A 15,980-nucleotide genomic window follows, 5' to 3' on the forward strand; every position below is an offset into this window, starting at 1 on the left:
ATCCGTTCCCTCCTCCTCGGGAGATGGCAGGATCCATGGAATAATGTTTTAAACATACATTTATGAATATGATATAAATGGATTCTGACATGGACGTCAACTCTCAGAATTCCCCCAACCAAGAATTTTGGGAGTTGGAAGTCCACCCATCTTGAAATTCCCAAGTTTGAGAAAACTGCTAAAAGAAATGAGAATGGTGGAAGTGAAGGACAGGAGGTTTAACAGCAGCCTGGTGAATTTTCATACTTGACTTTCTTGTGAGATCTTCCAACTAGTGACTTCCTTTCCATCGCTTGAGAAGCTTTGTGCTTGTTGGTAAGTTAAGCTTGCCTGTTATTACATTGTTCCTATCCTTGTATGGGGTTGGGTAGCACATCTAGACAAATCCAGATTTGCTGGAGTATATAAGCATGGCCAGTTGCGACAGATGCTGTGATGGGAGTTTCTGAAAACAGCTCCAGGTTACCTGTCTGGCAAAAATAATAAATCTCTGGACATCAGTCTAAATTTCAGCTGTGAGATGCCAGAGAGGAAATAGAACAAATGGGCAAATACATCTTTTAGGCTGTTCTCCAGGGAATAGCCCTACTGAGTACGTTTTGCTGAATAGTATATTTAGTACAGTATTATTTATATCTAATGTTAGATGCAATATGACTACAGAACATTAATCCCAACCCAAGATACCGCAGGAACTAAGGTTGTGCCTTGGTTGACTTTTCTACTTCAAATTGAGAACACATTTTGTTTTAAAAACAGGAAAAAGAATACCAAAGATTAAAACCAAATCAGTGGAAAACTAAAGAGTCAATTCATGTCCAAAAGCTGTGAACTCGTCTACTGTTTTCAGGAACACAGGTTACACTAATTTTAAATGTAGCGTAGAGATGCAATAAAATCTTTTGAGCTGGGATGTCATTTGGATTGCCGGCTACCCATCAGCCGAATGAACTGTGCATCACCTTAGAAGAAGCATTCGTGTTTGAAGCTTGCTGCATTCAGAAGGTTAATTAAAATGACTGGCTGGGTGAGAAAGAAAAATCACATTAGCTGAATAGGGCTAGGCTAAAACCATTGACAAGCTTTTAAAAAGCAATTTACTGTAAGCACCTGCAGAAGAGGCAACGAGCATCATTTATTCTACACAGAAAGCAAAATGGTTGGAAGTTAAACTCCAATACTCGTTATTTCAGCTAGGTGCAGAACAGAATAACAAAATTAGAAGGGACCTTGGAGGTCTTCTAGTCCAACCCCCTGCTCAGGCAGGAAACCTTATACCATTTCATTATTGTACATTATTGTTAAATTTCAGGTTTCAAACATGTAGCTGGGTTCATTCAATGCACTGGGATAAAATAATGGCTAATCATCTTGTGGTGAGTGAATCTTGTAAATGCAGACTACTGTTCTTCATACAGTGATCAATTTTTACCTGGAGGTTGGAAGGTGCTATTTACCCATTCAGCAGGGGAAAGCTTTGTTCCTTTCAATTTGATCATCCTCATTTAGCAACAAAAATTGAGACAGGCAAATTGGTCTTTTAAGTGAAACTGTCACTAAGAAACCACAATGGTGTTTAGAACCGTGTTTTTATTTGCATTTTCTATGGTTTTTAATTAGCTGTACCCACCCTCCTCCTGCGGGTCTGACCGTATTAGATTGATTGAGTTGAATCCACCCATCTTAAAATGGATGAGGTTGAGAAACCCTGGCATAGACAAAGGCTGTGTCAGCCTCTCTCCATCTGGCAGTCCTTAAATGCATCAGGACTATAATTCCCAAAACACCCAGCAGGCTGGTCCACTTCTCCAAGCTGCCAGACTGGGAAGCATTGCAACAACCTCTTCTTGTTCCTTGTCTGCTCCAGCCACTTCCATCCCTCCTTTTCTTCCTCTTCCTATGCATCTTATCAGCTGATGCCAGGACTGAAAAGCCCCCCCCCCCACACACACACACACACCTCCTCCCCGCCGTTTCTCCCTCCCTTCTTTCTCCTCTTCCATTTATTTCTCCCTATTTCTTGGCAAAGCAGCGCCCAAAACCTCACCCGGAACGTTGCGAGCGGGAGCCTCGCGCTCCGCCCGGGAGGATTTTAGGGCAGGACCCGCGCGCATGCGCAGAGTCGTCTTCGACTGGGCTTGAAAACTAACTTGGTTTTGGGGCTTGGTCGGGTCTGTCTTCCTCCTCCCGAGTAACCCCGGCTCTGGAGCGGGAGAAGAGAGCGGGATGTACTCGGCGGGGACGGAAAGCTTGCTGCGGCAGGCCAGGTAGGAAGGAGAGGAGGTGGGGGGAAGGTTTGCATAAGCCAGCTTCCCATCTGCTGGCTGGCAGCTGGACAATCCTAGATTCATCCTGGCTTGTGCAAGCCTCCCTGGCTGGCTGAGCTTTGTCAGGCCGCCCTCCTGCGGCACAGGGGTCCTCATGCCTGTCTGCCTATTCCCAAGAGGCTCAGCCTCATTGCTCAAGTGGGATCCATGGTGCTCTCTGGGCTGGGTGGCTTTCTTTGCAGGCGTTTCATGACCCAGCTAGGTAACATTATCAGTGATAGGAAGGAGCGATTGGAGAAGGAGAAAGAAGGTGAAGGAAAGGAGGAGGACTGTGGGGTCCTTGGTGCTCTCTGAGCTTGGCTGTTTTCTTGCATTTCATGACCCAACTAGGTAACATCATCAGTGCTAGGAGGGAGAAGAGGACTGTGGGGTCCTTGGTGCTCTCTGAGATTGATGGTTTTCTTGCAGACGTTTCATTAGGGAATACCAACTGCTAAAAGGCAGTTGGGTTTGTGGAGTGGAAGAGGAGGAGGAGGAGGAGGAGGAGGAGGGAGAGGCAGAGAAGGAGGAAGAACAAGGAGAAGGGGGGAGGAAAAGGAGAAGGAGGAAAAAGGGACAGGGAGGAGAAGGAGGAGGGCTGGGGGTCCTTGATGCTCGCTGAACTTGGCCGTTTTCTTGCAGATGTTTCATGACCCAACTAGGTAACATCATCAGTGCTAGGAGGAAGAGGAGGACTGTGGGGTCCTTGGTGCTCTCTGAGATTGATGGTTTTCTTGCAGACGTCTCATGACCCAACTGGGTAACATCATCAGTGCTAGAAGGGAATAGGAGCGAACAGCCGTTTTAAAATAATTCCCATTATAACATTTGTCCCTCCGTTGTGGTGGTGCCTGGTCGCTGGGACCACTTCCTGGTTTGTATAGTAATAGTATTTGTGCTAGGGGAAGGTGTGCACGTGTGCGCGCGCATACTTTTGAGTCAGCGTTGATTGCATACAACTGCCTGGACAAGCTCCCACAGTTTTCTTGGCAAGATTTTCAGAAATAATTAGGCTCTTTTTTTTCCTTCCTACCAACAAGATCCTAAGTTGAGGACTATCTGTAGTGGGGCGTTTGACCAAAATTGACTTGGAATTGGTATCAAAAATGGCACTTCTTAATTTGTCAATTCCTCTTTCTTGCTAGAGAGATCCAGGATGATGAACTTAAAAAATTCACTTCTCGGATCTCAGGCTTCCTTCAAAATCAAGACTTTGGAAATGAAACGGTTGATTCCTTGCGAAGACTATTTCTTATTGTCTCCGCCAGCAAATATAGTCGGAAGTGAGTGAGAACCAGCACTGCATATAACATGTACTGTATTTTGTGGAATTTATTTTCCTAATCAGATTTACTGCTTAATTATTTTGGGTTTGGGTGGGGAAGGTAAGAAAATAGCCTTTTTTCAATATCTATCCAACATTCTTTTTTTAAAAAAAGATGAATTAAGAGGCATCTGAAATCAGGAATTTGTGGTTGACAACAATGGGGTAAAAATCTAGAAAATACAATGAAAGAACTGCCATCGTAGTTTCATTCAGTTGTGTCTTTTATTCTGGAAGGTTTATGGGAAAACATCGCGTAGATAGTACATTGTTTAGGTATTTCTGTTCCTTTAAACTTCCTGTTTTGTTCCTTTGGATGACTTGCAGATTGGAGGACAAACTTCTTCAGCTTCTGCAAACAACCCTATACCTACCAACGTCTCCTAAGCAAATCCAGATACTTTGTAGTGCCATATTAAGAGAGGTATCATTTTGTGATGATTTATCTCTGCCTTGGGATAAGTTCCGGGACACCAGGCTGTTGAGTTTAGCTTTCTCCATCGTGCAATCCCAAGTAAGCAAGGCATTTTATTATTATTTCTTATTTACTTTTTCCCCCAATTTATTCTATCTGAATGGTTGCTAGGAATCAAAAACAACTTAATGGTACATAATCAACTCTGTTCCCATTAACTCTGAACAGCTTTCAGCCCTATCATATGTAATCAAGCAAAAAAAAAAAGCTAAATAATAATATTGCATAGTAAAATATTGTTGTTTTTTTAAAACTGGTTTTGCAATTGTTTTCCATTTGGCCTGCCCCTCTCTCTCTCTCTCTCTCTCTCTCTCTCTCTCTCCCTCTCTCTCTCCCTCTCTCTCTCTCCCTCTCCACCCACACACACACACACACACACCCTCCCTCCCTTCCATGTTGGACCTGATAAACACATGCAGAAGGAATTTCCTTAACACTTTCTTTAAGCTCCCCCGTGTGGTAGAAATGGATATTTTTCAAATTCTGGAAATCTACAAAAATAACAAAGAACCTCTAGTTGCTTTGGGGGTCTTTAATTGTGCGACCTCTAAAATGCCTCTCCAGAATTCCGATGACTCTCTGGTTGACTTGATCCAATTCTACTTTCGGATGTTGAATCATTGCTTTCTCCAAAGTGCAGTAAAAAGGCAACGGTTGAAGAAGTGGGACAGCACGTGGTGAAAATTCTGGAAGCCAGACTGCCTGAAGATCAGAGCACACGCCCTCTTCTTCCCATTCTTTCCAATGTCATCAGTTCTGCACCCTTGAGCCTGAATGAAGGTGAATATTTCAACTCTAAAAATTTTAGGCAACTTCTCAACCCTCCTCAATCAGACTTCCGCTGAGTGGCTGCTTGTCTGGGACGCTTGGACTAAAGAGCCTTGGTGGAGCAGTGGGCTAAAGCCTCCTTAAGTAACACCAGCTGACTGCAATTAGTGCAGGTTCGAGTCCCACCAGGCTCAAGGTTGACTCAGCCTTCCATCCTTCCGAGGTAGGTAAAATGAGGACCCAGATTGTTGGGGGCAATTAAGCTGACTTTGTAATAATGCCGCTTGGGTGTGCGTGTGTGAAAGCCCTAATAAGCAGGCATATACATAGAATGAAGGCTACTGCTAAGCTTGTAAGCCGCCCTGAGTCTTTGGAGAAGGGCGGGATATAAATGGAATTAAAATAAAATAAAAATAAAATAAAAGTTGTCTGATTTTTTTTTAAAAAAAACCCTAATAATTAGAGTTGCAAATATCACCTGCAGTCTCTTCAGTGGTGTCTTTCTTTTGTGTTCCTAGACCAGATCAACCTGATCAGCAAAAGGATGGTGGACTGGCTGAGGTATGCCAGCCTTCAGCAAGGAGTGACCCCAGTGACAGGTGGCTTTTTCAATCCAAGAGGAAAACAGGTATTCGGCCCAGCCTTTAGGGCAGAGGTGGGCAACGATGGCCCCTTTATGACCTGTGGACTTCAACTCCCAGAATTCCTGAGCCAACATGGCTGGCTTAGGAATTCTGGGAGTTGAGGTCCGTAAGACTTAATGTCGCCAAGTTAGGGTGATGGGTGGGTGCCTTTGTCATCATCCAAGTTAGGAGAGCCTTGCTATAAAATGGCGTGAGCAGCCATTTTCCCATGACTTAGAGCAGGGGTTAGCAACTCTGGCAAGTTTAAAACCTGTAGACTTCAACTCCCAGAATTCCTGAGCCAGCAGGAGCACCCTTGCTTTAGGGGCTCACCCCTCGATTGTTTTGCCTGGCTGGTGTTGGGTAGCCCCCTTGACAAACCCTTGGCACTCCTCACATTTAAACCCGGAGTAACTTTCCCTGCCCCTTGTCTCGCTCCCAGGATCCTACAACTCAACCTGTCTTTTGCCTTTCTCCCAGCCTGGCCCCATCACCGAGGTGGACGGCACGGTGGCCACTGACTTCTTCACCGTTCTCTCGCTGGGCCAGAATTACACAGAGGACCAATGGCTCAACATGCAGGCTTTTTCCATGCTGAGGAAGTGGCTCTTGTGTTACAGGAGTGACACAACAAGCAATCCAAATTCTGGTGAGAGTTTTTCCTGGGGCCCCGTGTGGAAGAGAAACGGGACTTTTCCAAATCCATGGAAACCTTTGGGTCCTGGGTTCCAGGGAAAGGTGGGCCGTCCTATCGAAAGGCTGGCGAAATTTGTGGGAATTGAAAAACAAAAATCCCTCTTGTTTACCTTAAAAACGACGGAAGTGTTTAAGAAACTGGACAGCCACTTGTCTGGAATGTTACAGGGTTTCCTGCTTGACCAGGGGGTTAGACTAGAAGACCTCCAAGGTCCCTTCCAGCCCTGTTATTCTGACTATATTCCATCACAGTGAGACTGTCTAAAAGAACACAGTGTAGCAAAATGGGACAAATTTAATGTGGGATAGGTTTAATGAAAAGAAGGACCAGGGGTGACATGATGGCAGTGTTCCAGTCTCTAAGGGGGCTGCCCCAAAGAAGAGGGGGGGTCCACCTATTCCCCAAAGCCCCCCAGTTTGGGTCACCACAATGTAAAAAAAAGAGGTTGAGACTCTGGAAAGAGGGCAGAGAAGAGCAACAAAGATGATCAGGGAACTGGAGGCTAAAACATACAAGCAACGGTTGCTGGAATTTGGTATGTCTAGTTTAATGAAGAGAAGGACGAGAGGGGACAGGATAGCAGTCATGCAGTATCTCAGGGGCTGCCCCAAAGAAGAGGGAGTCAAGCTATTGTCCAAAGCACCTGAAGGCAGGACAAGAAGCAACGGATGGAAACTAACCAAGGAGAGAAGCAACCTAGAGCTAAGGAGAAACTTCCTGACCGTTAGAACAATTAACCAGTGGAACAACCTGCCTCCAGAAGTGGTGAATGCTCCAACGCTGGAAGTTTTTAAGAAGAGACTGGACAGCCATTTGTCAGAAATGGTATAGGGTTTCCTGCCTGAGCAGGGGGTTGGACTAGATGACCTCCAAGGTCCCTTCTGTTATTCTGTTATCTTGTTTTGCTAATCCAGCCTCGTGCTACACTTTGTCCTCCCCCACCTTGTCCCTTCCCTTACAGATGACAAGTCGGAGGTGGATGGCTCCCTCGTGTCCATGGTCTCCGTCACGTCCACCTCAAGTCGCCTCCTTTCTCCAAGGGAACGCTTGAGAGAAAAGGCCTTTGAATACTGCCAGCGTCTTCTGGAGCAGAGCAATCGCAGTGAGTGGCAGCCCTGGCCGCTTTAAGACTTCTGGACTTCACAGGCTGGGGGATTCTGGGAGTTGAAGTCCACAAGTCTTAAAGCGGCCTAGTTTGAGGAGCTCTGGCCTAGGCAGTAGGGGGGGGGCAGATATTGGGGAAAAACCGAGGGGCAGTCATGTAATGCTTTGCTTAGCAACCGCCCTGCGTAAGGATGAATTTCCCAGTCCCTTTTGTCATAAGCCAAGGACTACAACACTCTCTCCCTGCCTTTGAACAGGGTTTAGGATCAAAGCCCGTAGAGTTTGCCGCCTTGCAAGCTCACCCACCAGGCTTGTTTATGGCTCACTGCACGAAAACAGCCGTGCAGTCAAAAGTTCTCCCTCTTGGTGGCCGGGACCCTGAGCGCAGTTCATTTTTTGTCCCTCAGGAGCTCTGAAGAAAGCCGATGGGGAGCTGCAGAAAGCCGTAAGTATCGCCGAAGGATGGGGGTGGTTTAGCAGGAACCCAGAAGTTGACAAGACGGATTTATTTTATTTTATTTTATTTATTTTGCTTCTCTTTTGCCTTCCAGTGTCTCATTGAAGCGGTCACCATTATGGACATCATCTGCCGACACGACTCTTCTTACGTTTACCGCTCCCTCTCCTGCCTGAAAAACCTCCACGGACGGATCAGCGGGGATCCTTCTTCCGCCCGTGTGCTGATTCCCATCGCCCGGTTTTTCCTGAACCACAGTGAGCCGGGAAGCTTGCATCTTTAAAACAAAATTGAAGGAAACCCCCCCCCTTTTTTTTTTTTAGCTTCTTGGGAGCGGGGTTTCAAACTCCACAAATATTTTAGGGCTTTGCTAGGTGGGAGGAAAGAAAGAGGGGTGACTTTCAAGTTGTCCACGCCTGGCATTCCCCCACCCCACCCCCGGCGGGTGCTTGTGGGTCAATTCAGCCCCATCTGGACCTGCAGAGGTATTTAAAATCTTCCTTCGTCGACCAGGTGAGACGGCAGCGGTGGACTCTGAAGCCATTTATCGGCATCTCTTCACCAAAGTACCTGCTCAGCTTTTCCACAACCTCATGCTGGCTTACGAGTTTGTCCAGTTCTGCCGGCAGAACGTTGGACTCTTCACTGGGAATCTCGGCATCTTCCGACAAAGCACCCCAAATCTATTTAAGGTATCAGACCCCGGACTGTTTCATCCTTCTGGGCTTTTGACCTCCACGCAGGAACATCTGCAAGAGGCATTTTGTCTGTGTTCACACACACACACACACACACACACACAGACGCACACAGAGGTCCCATGGGTGCCTCTGCCACCATCTAAGGCAGACATGTCAAACACAAGGCCCGGGGGCCAGATCCGGCCCGCAAAGTGGTTTCATGTGGCCCGCGAAGCCATCCTGGAAACAGTGAGGGAACGGCCCCCACTGCCTTGGCCCTGGCCCAGAGACCCTCCTTCTGCCAGAGACCCTCAGATCTGTCCCACTCCTGCCCAGGCCCCCATAGGCACCCTTGATGCCAAAGATGTAGAGCTGGCCACGCCCACCCATTAGGCCACGCCCACCCAGGCCATACCCACCTGGCCCCCTGAGGGCAACCGCAATGCTGATGCGGCCCTCAATGAAATTGAGTTTGACACCCCGACCTAAGGTCACCTAATTTCCACATTCCGGCAAGACGCCCAGGAAAGTTGCTAAAAGAGAAAAGCCGTGTGGCTTAGCATGATTTTGGCCTGGGAAACCCACTCAGACATTAGCAGGGCTTTTAAGAGTCTTAACTGAGTTTTACGAAAACCCTGACAACTCAAGGAGTAGCTGAAGCTGTAAACAGGGAAGCGGGGGAGCAGAGAATTCCCTTTGGGAATTTCTTTCTCTGCTTTCTTCCCAGAACATAGATCTCTTGAGATTTTCCCAAGAAATGGATCCCCTGCATGGACGCTCATTTGCTTCCTTTTGCAGTTCTTGGCCTGGAATAGCCCAGCTCTGATTGTTGATTACACAGATCTTTTACCAGCCCTGCTCAGTCCGGATAACGCCTTGGAAATTTTCCACTTGTTGCTTGACCTTCCATGTTTAACGGCTGCACTGGACACCCAACTGAGGTACCTCGAAGGTTGTTAAATCCACTTGTAAAGGCCTATTTCCATTCTGGTTCTTGCAGTGGAAAAAGTCCAAAGAGTTTTCTCATAATTTAGGTCTAGGCCCCGGTGGACTGGATGGGGGCAAGCTTTTTATGAGAAGGGGCAAACCACAATGCCCAGACAGGCTTAAAAGGATGAACGAAGTGGCTGGTCCTTGTGAGGGTTCTCCAGACATTGGTAGAGTAGAGTAGAGTAGAGTAGAGTAGAGTAGAGTAGAATAGAATAGAATAGAATAGAATAGAATAGAATAGAATAGAATAGAATAATAGAATAGAATAATAAAATATAGAATAGAATAGAATGTAAAATAGAATAGAAATATAGAATAGAAATATAGAATAGAGGGGACGTGGTGGCTCAGTGGGTTAGGACGCTGAGCTTGTCGATCAGAAGGTCGGCAGTTTGGCGGGTCGAATCCCAAGTGCCGCGTAACAGAGTGAGCACCTGTTACTCGTCCCAGCTTCTGCCAACCTAGCAGTTCGAAAGCATGTAAAAATGCAAGTAGAAAAATAGGGACCACTACAGTGGGAAGGTAACAGCGTTCCGTGCGCCTTTGGCGTCCAGTCATGCCGGCCACATGACCACGGAGACGTCCTCGGACAAGCGCTGGCTCTTCGGCTTTGAAACGGAGATGAGCACCGGCCCCTAGAGTTGGAAACGACTAGCACACGTGTGCGGGGGAACCTTTACCTTACCTTTATAGAATAGAATAGAGTAGAATAGAATAATAAAATATAGAATAGAACAGATTGTAGAATAGAATAGAATAATAAAATATAGAATAGAATGTAAAATAGAATAGAATAGAAATATAGAATAGAGTAGAGTAGAGTAGAATAATAAATAATAAAATATAGAATGGAACAGATTGTAGAATAGAATAGAACAGATTGTAGAGTAGAGTAGAATAGAATAAAATAATAAAATATAGAATAGAATAGAATAGAATAGAATAGAATAGAATAGAATAGAATAGAGCAGAGCTGGAAGGGACCTTGGAGGTCCTCTAGTCCAGCCCCCTGCTCAAGCAGAAGAACTTATACCATCTCAGACAAGTGACTATCTAGCCTCTTCTTAAAAATCTCCAGTGATGGAGCGCTCACAATTTCTGGTGGCAGGCTGTTCCACTGTTATATCTGGTTCCAGTCTCTTAAATCTCTCACTAGGTCTGTCCTGACCCCCCTGTCTGAGAGGACCACCATAGATGCAACTACAAAGCCTGCCACCTGCCTGGAAGCCTTCCGCCACCCCCAGTATAGGGGCCTCTTCCATTATCTCCTGCGGGTTGAGACCACTCCCGGGGACCCTGGCAGGTATCGTCAAGATTAAGCCTTTTTTAAAATAAAAAAAAATGATGTGGCTAATTTACACAGCCTTGTGTGGTGTACATTGTGACGTATGTTGTTTGATTGTCCGCAGGCTGACTCCTCTCCGGCAGCTTTTGGGGTCCCTGGCCAGCCACCCTCGTGTTGGGCAATGTGCCAGGAGCGTCCCACACTTACTGCAGCTCTTCTTCAGGTTGGTGTCCAAGGTAAGATCCCACCTGTAGGATGTCCATTGCCACCTGGTCCAAAAAAGGTTATGGCTAGGATGTGGTTGACGGCAGCTTAACAGCCAAGGCTGTAGCATTCACAACTAAAAAATACAGAATAACAGAGTTGGAAGGGACCTTAAGAGATCTTCTAGTCCAACCCCCTCCTCAGGCAGGAGAATCTATACCATTTCAGACCAATGGCTGTCCAGTCTCTTCTTAAAAACTTCCAGCGTTGGAGCATTCGCAGCTTCTGGAGGCAGGTGGTTCCACAAACCAACCTGATTTGAACCCAGGTTTTCTTGGTCTTAATCCAGGATTTCTTCCCTTGAAATACATCAAGAATCAGCATTCATGGTTTGTTTACCTGGACAACATCTGCGGCATTAAGCACCAGCCTTAGATAGTGATAATACTTAACCATGATGTAAATGATAGGGAAGGAAGGCTTCATGTGTTCCAGTGTGTGGCTTTGCAAAAATCACTGCCTCAAGTCTTCTTTTGATAAAAGAGCTGTTTGTTTGTTTTTTCCAAAATGGCTGCAGCACCGAAGACCACAAATTACATTAAGATGCGCTTAAAATCTTCCCCGCCAGGTTTGCTGCAATGATCCGGGGTGTATTCTGATTGAAAGACAGGTGTGAAGTCTTCAGGAAAGCCAAACGGCAAGAGAATCGCGCGCCCCCCCCCCAAAAAAAAAACTTTCCTTTCTAGCCCTTTTTATTTTACAAGCTCAAAAAAGTAAAGGTTCAAACCTGAAGAAAACGTTTGCTAAAGCGCGTTGCGATCCTCGTCCAAGGAAAAGAATTAACTGGCTGATTCTTCGAAGCTTCTTCCCCAGTTTGCAGATGAAGCTCTTGCCAAGAAGCTGACCTTGGCAGCTCTGGAGAGGAGTGATCAGCTTTACGAGATCCCCGGGTTCAAGGCCGAGGTGTTCAGGTAAGTGGAGAGCTATCTAAATCAAGAGACAGGAGCTTGAGCTGGATCAGCTCTGACCGACTTCTGCTGCAAACCTCTTCAGAAACTGGAGTTAAATTCTGGTCCTCTGCTTGAACCTTGCTTTGGGGACGTGCCAGGAGCTCCCTTCCTCTTTGGGGGAGCGTCCTCACTTTCTCAGGGTCTCTTGTTGCCCGACAGAGTGATGAGTTCCCAGCTACGAGTCTTATGCAAGCAACACCCCTCCTTGGTGGTGGAGCTGTCCAAGCCACTTCTGGAGTTTTCGGGAACCGTGTCCAACATCCAGACCAAGGAGGACCTCTTCATTCACGTGGTAAGGAGATACCTGCATGTCCCAGAGACTTTCCCCCCCTCCCCAAATTGTCCCCTAGTCCTGTTTCCACCAGGAAACCTAAATTCGTTCTTGATGTCAACGCTGCTAACATCGAATGTTCTTGCTTGACAAGAGATGAAGAAGTAGCTATTTCATATGTTAAACTTGTGATTTGCTTTAGGACTTGTGTATTGCTTTAGTTTAAAGTTGGGAGGAGGGAAGAGTAGGCGTGCACTTTCAAGGCTATTTGTCTCTAAAGAAGATAAGGCTTTGGCGGGTCTTCTAACGGAAGGGAAGCTGATTCAAGGGGACGGAGATTTCAGATTCCAGTTTCCTTCGAGCAAGCATTTGCCGCTGTATTAGGCTAATAAAGGACTTTTAAAGTAAACAAGGCCTCAGAGTCACTTGAAAAGCCCATACATCGGAAACCTGACACTTGAATTCATTGAGTTTTCCTGAGCCGGCTAGACTACACGTTCCTCTCCGTTGTTGTGCCACTAAGAGAGGCGGTGCTAACAATTACGTGCCTTGGATATCCTACCGAGCTGGTCCATGGAACAGTCGCAGGTCAACCCAGTGAGTTACAGGTAGTCCTCCATTTACGACCACACTAGAGCCCAAAGATTTCCGTGGCCGAGGAAGACAGTGGACGGGTGAATTTTGTAACAGTTTCGACACTTGTTAAGGTCATAAAACGAAAGGTCATTTTACGGCAAGTGTCTTCCATTCCATTCCATTCTTCTCTTCTGGCCTAGGTCTGGGCCATCGGGGAATATGCATCGGTGACCCACGATAAGCGTTGCACGGTGGAGCAGATCAACACCTTCTTTGACGTTCTGGAAGCCATGCTTTTCGAGATCACCCAGCTGCGCCCTTCAGCTAACATCCCCAGGTCGTCCCCTCGTGTGATAGCTGTTCTCATGACCGCATTGACCAAGCTAGCTTCTCGCAGCCAGGACCTGATCCCCAGGTTTGAATGGTCCCCAGTGAGTCTCTCTCTCTCTCTCTCTCTCTCTCTCTCTCTCTCTCTCTCTCTCTCTCTCCCTCCCTCCCTCCCTCCCTCCCTCCCTCCCTCCCTCCCTCCCCCCTCTCTCCCTCCCCCCTCCCTCATTGGTTTGCAGGAGCACAGCTCTGGATCTGGAGCAGTTACTGCCCTCTGAACTTGGTTTATAAACCAATTGTTGCTGCTTCCAAGTGACTTTATTTATGACTTATTTGGTCCTCTCTGCAGGGTTTGCCTGTTTCTGTCTAAGATGAAGATATTCGTCCAGAGCACGGCTGTGTCCTCCATATACTGCGCCGAAGAAGCCGAGGCCATCCTAACCCAGGCGACAGAGCTGATGAACTTGCTGAAAATGCCCAGCGTGGCTCAATTTGTGCTCAGGCCATCCTCCGGGGACATAAGCCACCAGGAGACCCACATCCCTTTGTTGCTGGCCATGAAGATGACCAGCCAGCTTCTGGAAGGCGGAACCGGATCCGTTACTGTCTGAGGAAGCTCTCCGGATCAACATAAGGTTGCTTCCTGGTGACGGGTAGATCTTGTTGCCTTCTCCATTTCTGAGGACTCTTACAGGTCCTACTTGCCCATCTCCTAGCACCCCTCGATGTCTACCATTGATGGCAAACGTTCACTCCATCAGCATGTCTCGCATATTAAAAGACTTCGTGGTACACGTCTCCTCGAGTTCTGGTTGAGTTCAGCAAATTAAGTGTCCTTCGTGGATGGGCAGCGTGGGGAAGGACCTCCGGCTTCCTGTTTGGGTGGTGGGTGGATCTCTTGCTTCCAAGGAGCAAGGGCAGCAGTGCCAACTCCCTGTAGATCCCTCAGGCGCCATCTTCCACTTCTGAGTTTGGGTCCAGATAAAAAAGGGTGCTCTCATTCCACGCCGGACTTTAACCATAGAGCAGATTACAGCTAGTCCTTGCCTTGACAAGAGTTCGTGTAGTGAACGTTCAAAGTTACAACGGCACCGGAAAAAAGGGACTTACGAACGTTTTTCACACTTAACGGCCGTTGCAGCATCCCCATGGCCACGTGATCAAAATTCAGACACTCGGCCACGGACTCGTATTTATGACGGTCGCAGTGTCCCCCTGGGGTCACGTGACCCCCTTTCGTGATCTGAGAAGCAAAGTCAGTGGCAAGGAATGACGTAAAATGGAGCAAAACTCACTTAACAATGGTCTCGCTTAGCGTCAGAAGTGTTGAGCTCAATTGTGGCCGTAAATCAAGGACTGTCTCACGTCCCAGGTGGTTATTCCTCCTCTCCTCCTCCTCCCCCCTTACACAGGTTTGGAAGCACAGACTTGAACACAAGGACCTGTGATGTTCTTTCTTTACTTCATCCCGTTCTTTGACACAGAAGGGGGCGGTTCGAATCCACCCACTAAAGTCCTTTGCAATATTAGAACTATATACATTCCCCACCCACCTGCAAGATGCAGAGCAGATTAAGAAATAACGAACGCAAAAAGGCAGCTGCCCTTAATTCTTACAAGCCAAGGATTCACATTCTCTGGAAAATGAGGGGCAACCTCAGGTCTCAGGAATTTGCCCAGACAGAGGCGTTCATGGTTTATGGCAGGGGTCTCCAACCTTGGCGACTGGAAGACTTGCAGACTTCCAACACCCAGAATTCCTCAGCCAGCCAGGAATTCTGGGCGTTGGAAGTCCAGAAGTCTTAAAAAGTTGCCAAGGTTGGAGATGCCCTAGGTTTATTATGGTGGCACACTTCCTACAAGTGTCCTTAGAAGCAGAAGGGACTTTGTGCTTATGAGAAAGTTCACGATCCATCGGTTGACCCTCTGGATCTTGTTCTGTCAGTGTCATCAGATCTGGGAGAGGAGAGAGGTGGGATCTGTGGTTCAGGAACAGTGGAAGAGCCGCACAGATCCTCCCCAATGTTTGTCGCTGGAGATCAATAGAAGAGATGGACAACTGATTGCCAGCCTACAAAGAACGTGGCATTAGCACGGAACAAAACAGCCCTTAGCTTGGAAAGAAAAATAATACCCAACAGTTTTGGAGGATTGCCAACACCATTTTGGACCATCGTCCACTTCTGCGTGTCTTTTTTTCCAAGCCAGCAGTGCAGATGAATTTTGTAAGCTAGTAAGGAACAGGTGAATTTGATGACTGGAGGAGGATCCCTGGGCCAACTCTGCTTTCCTCCACCTCTCAGATCACACGTTGAGATTAGATTCTTCCAATGTTCCCCCAACCCATCCTCCTCAGCTGCTTGAGATGGATTGCCAGGCCCCAGGTAGCAATGATCTCCTGATCTTGGAAGATTTTGGCACCTTCAAGCAAGCATCTGGGAAGCGCCACGGTTGGGGAATGCTGACCTTTTCGATGCCGCAATCTGAATTTTCTACTTTTCCTGCAGTCCTTGGCAAACAGCCCGGAAGTGAGTGGGTAGCTAAGCAATTAAAATCCACTTTATTTCAGGAATTATTTCTGTGGCGTTGCTACTGGCCACCAATCCTGTCTGTCTTGGTCTGGGTTGGAAGCTCTCTCCCCAGCCTCCCCTTTCGGATTGCAAAGGGACTTGGCAGGCCAGCAGGGGGCGGCACGGCCTCACCAAAGTGGCAACCGGCCGATTGTTGATCTTGGCATCTGTAGATGGTTGGAAGAGCTGAGCGACGACGCTCTTGGCTGTTGGTCCTCAGCAATTCGAACCATCTGATGTTCCTAAGAGGAAAACCTCTGAATTTGAGTCTAGTCATACTTGAACGTCATCGCCTGCCCCGGCATTGGCCGCT

The 15,980-nt window shown here is 47.2% G+C and overlaps 1 protein-coding gene across 1 annotated transcript in view; it reads left to right on the plus strand.

The window, feature by feature from the left end:
* Positions 1–2,002: 2,002 nt before the first annotated feature.
* The window catches only part of AP5Z1 (adaptor related protein complex 5 subunit zeta 1), a 40,648-nt gene continuing 26,670 nt past the window's right edge, over positions 2,003–15,980 (plus strand). The window contains exons 1-17 of the mRNA XM_081338188.1: positions 2,003–2,267; positions 3,452–3,589; positions 3,958–4,144; positions 4,741–4,885; positions 5,392–5,501; positions 5,977–6,145; positions 7,155–7,295; positions 7,705–7,742; positions 7,849–8,011; positions 8,268–8,446; positions 9,233–9,375; positions 10,581–10,727; positions 10,834–10,945; positions 11,787–11,884; positions 12,083–12,215; positions 12,971–13,185; positions 13,447–15,625. Of these exons, the coding sequence (XP_081194314.1) occupies positions 2,227–2,267; positions 3,452–3,589; positions 3,958–4,144; positions 4,741–4,885; positions 5,392–5,501; positions 5,977–6,145; positions 7,155–7,295; positions 7,705–7,742; positions 7,849–8,011; positions 8,268–8,446; positions 9,233–9,375; positions 10,581–10,727; positions 10,834–10,945; positions 11,787–11,884; positions 12,083–12,215; positions 12,971–13,185; positions 13,447–13,708 (2,421 nt within the window). The 5' untranslated portion in view covers positions 2,003–2,226 and the 3' untranslated portion in view covers positions 13,709–15,625. The remainder of the gene's footprint in view (positions 2,268–3,451; positions 3,590–3,957; positions 4,145–4,740; positions 4,886–5,391; positions 5,502–5,976; positions 6,146–7,154; positions 7,296–7,704; positions 7,743–7,848; positions 8,012–8,267; positions 8,447–9,232; positions 9,376–10,580; positions 10,728–10,833; positions 10,946–11,786; positions 11,885–12,082; positions 12,216–12,970; positions 13,186–13,446; positions 15,626–15,980) is intronic.

The sequence above is a fragment of the Vipera berus genome (assembly GCF_964194415.1).
Source record: "Vipera berus genome assembly, chromosome: 13".
NCBI lineage: Eukaryota > Metazoa > Chordata > Lepidosauria > Squamata > Viperidae > Vipera > Vipera berus.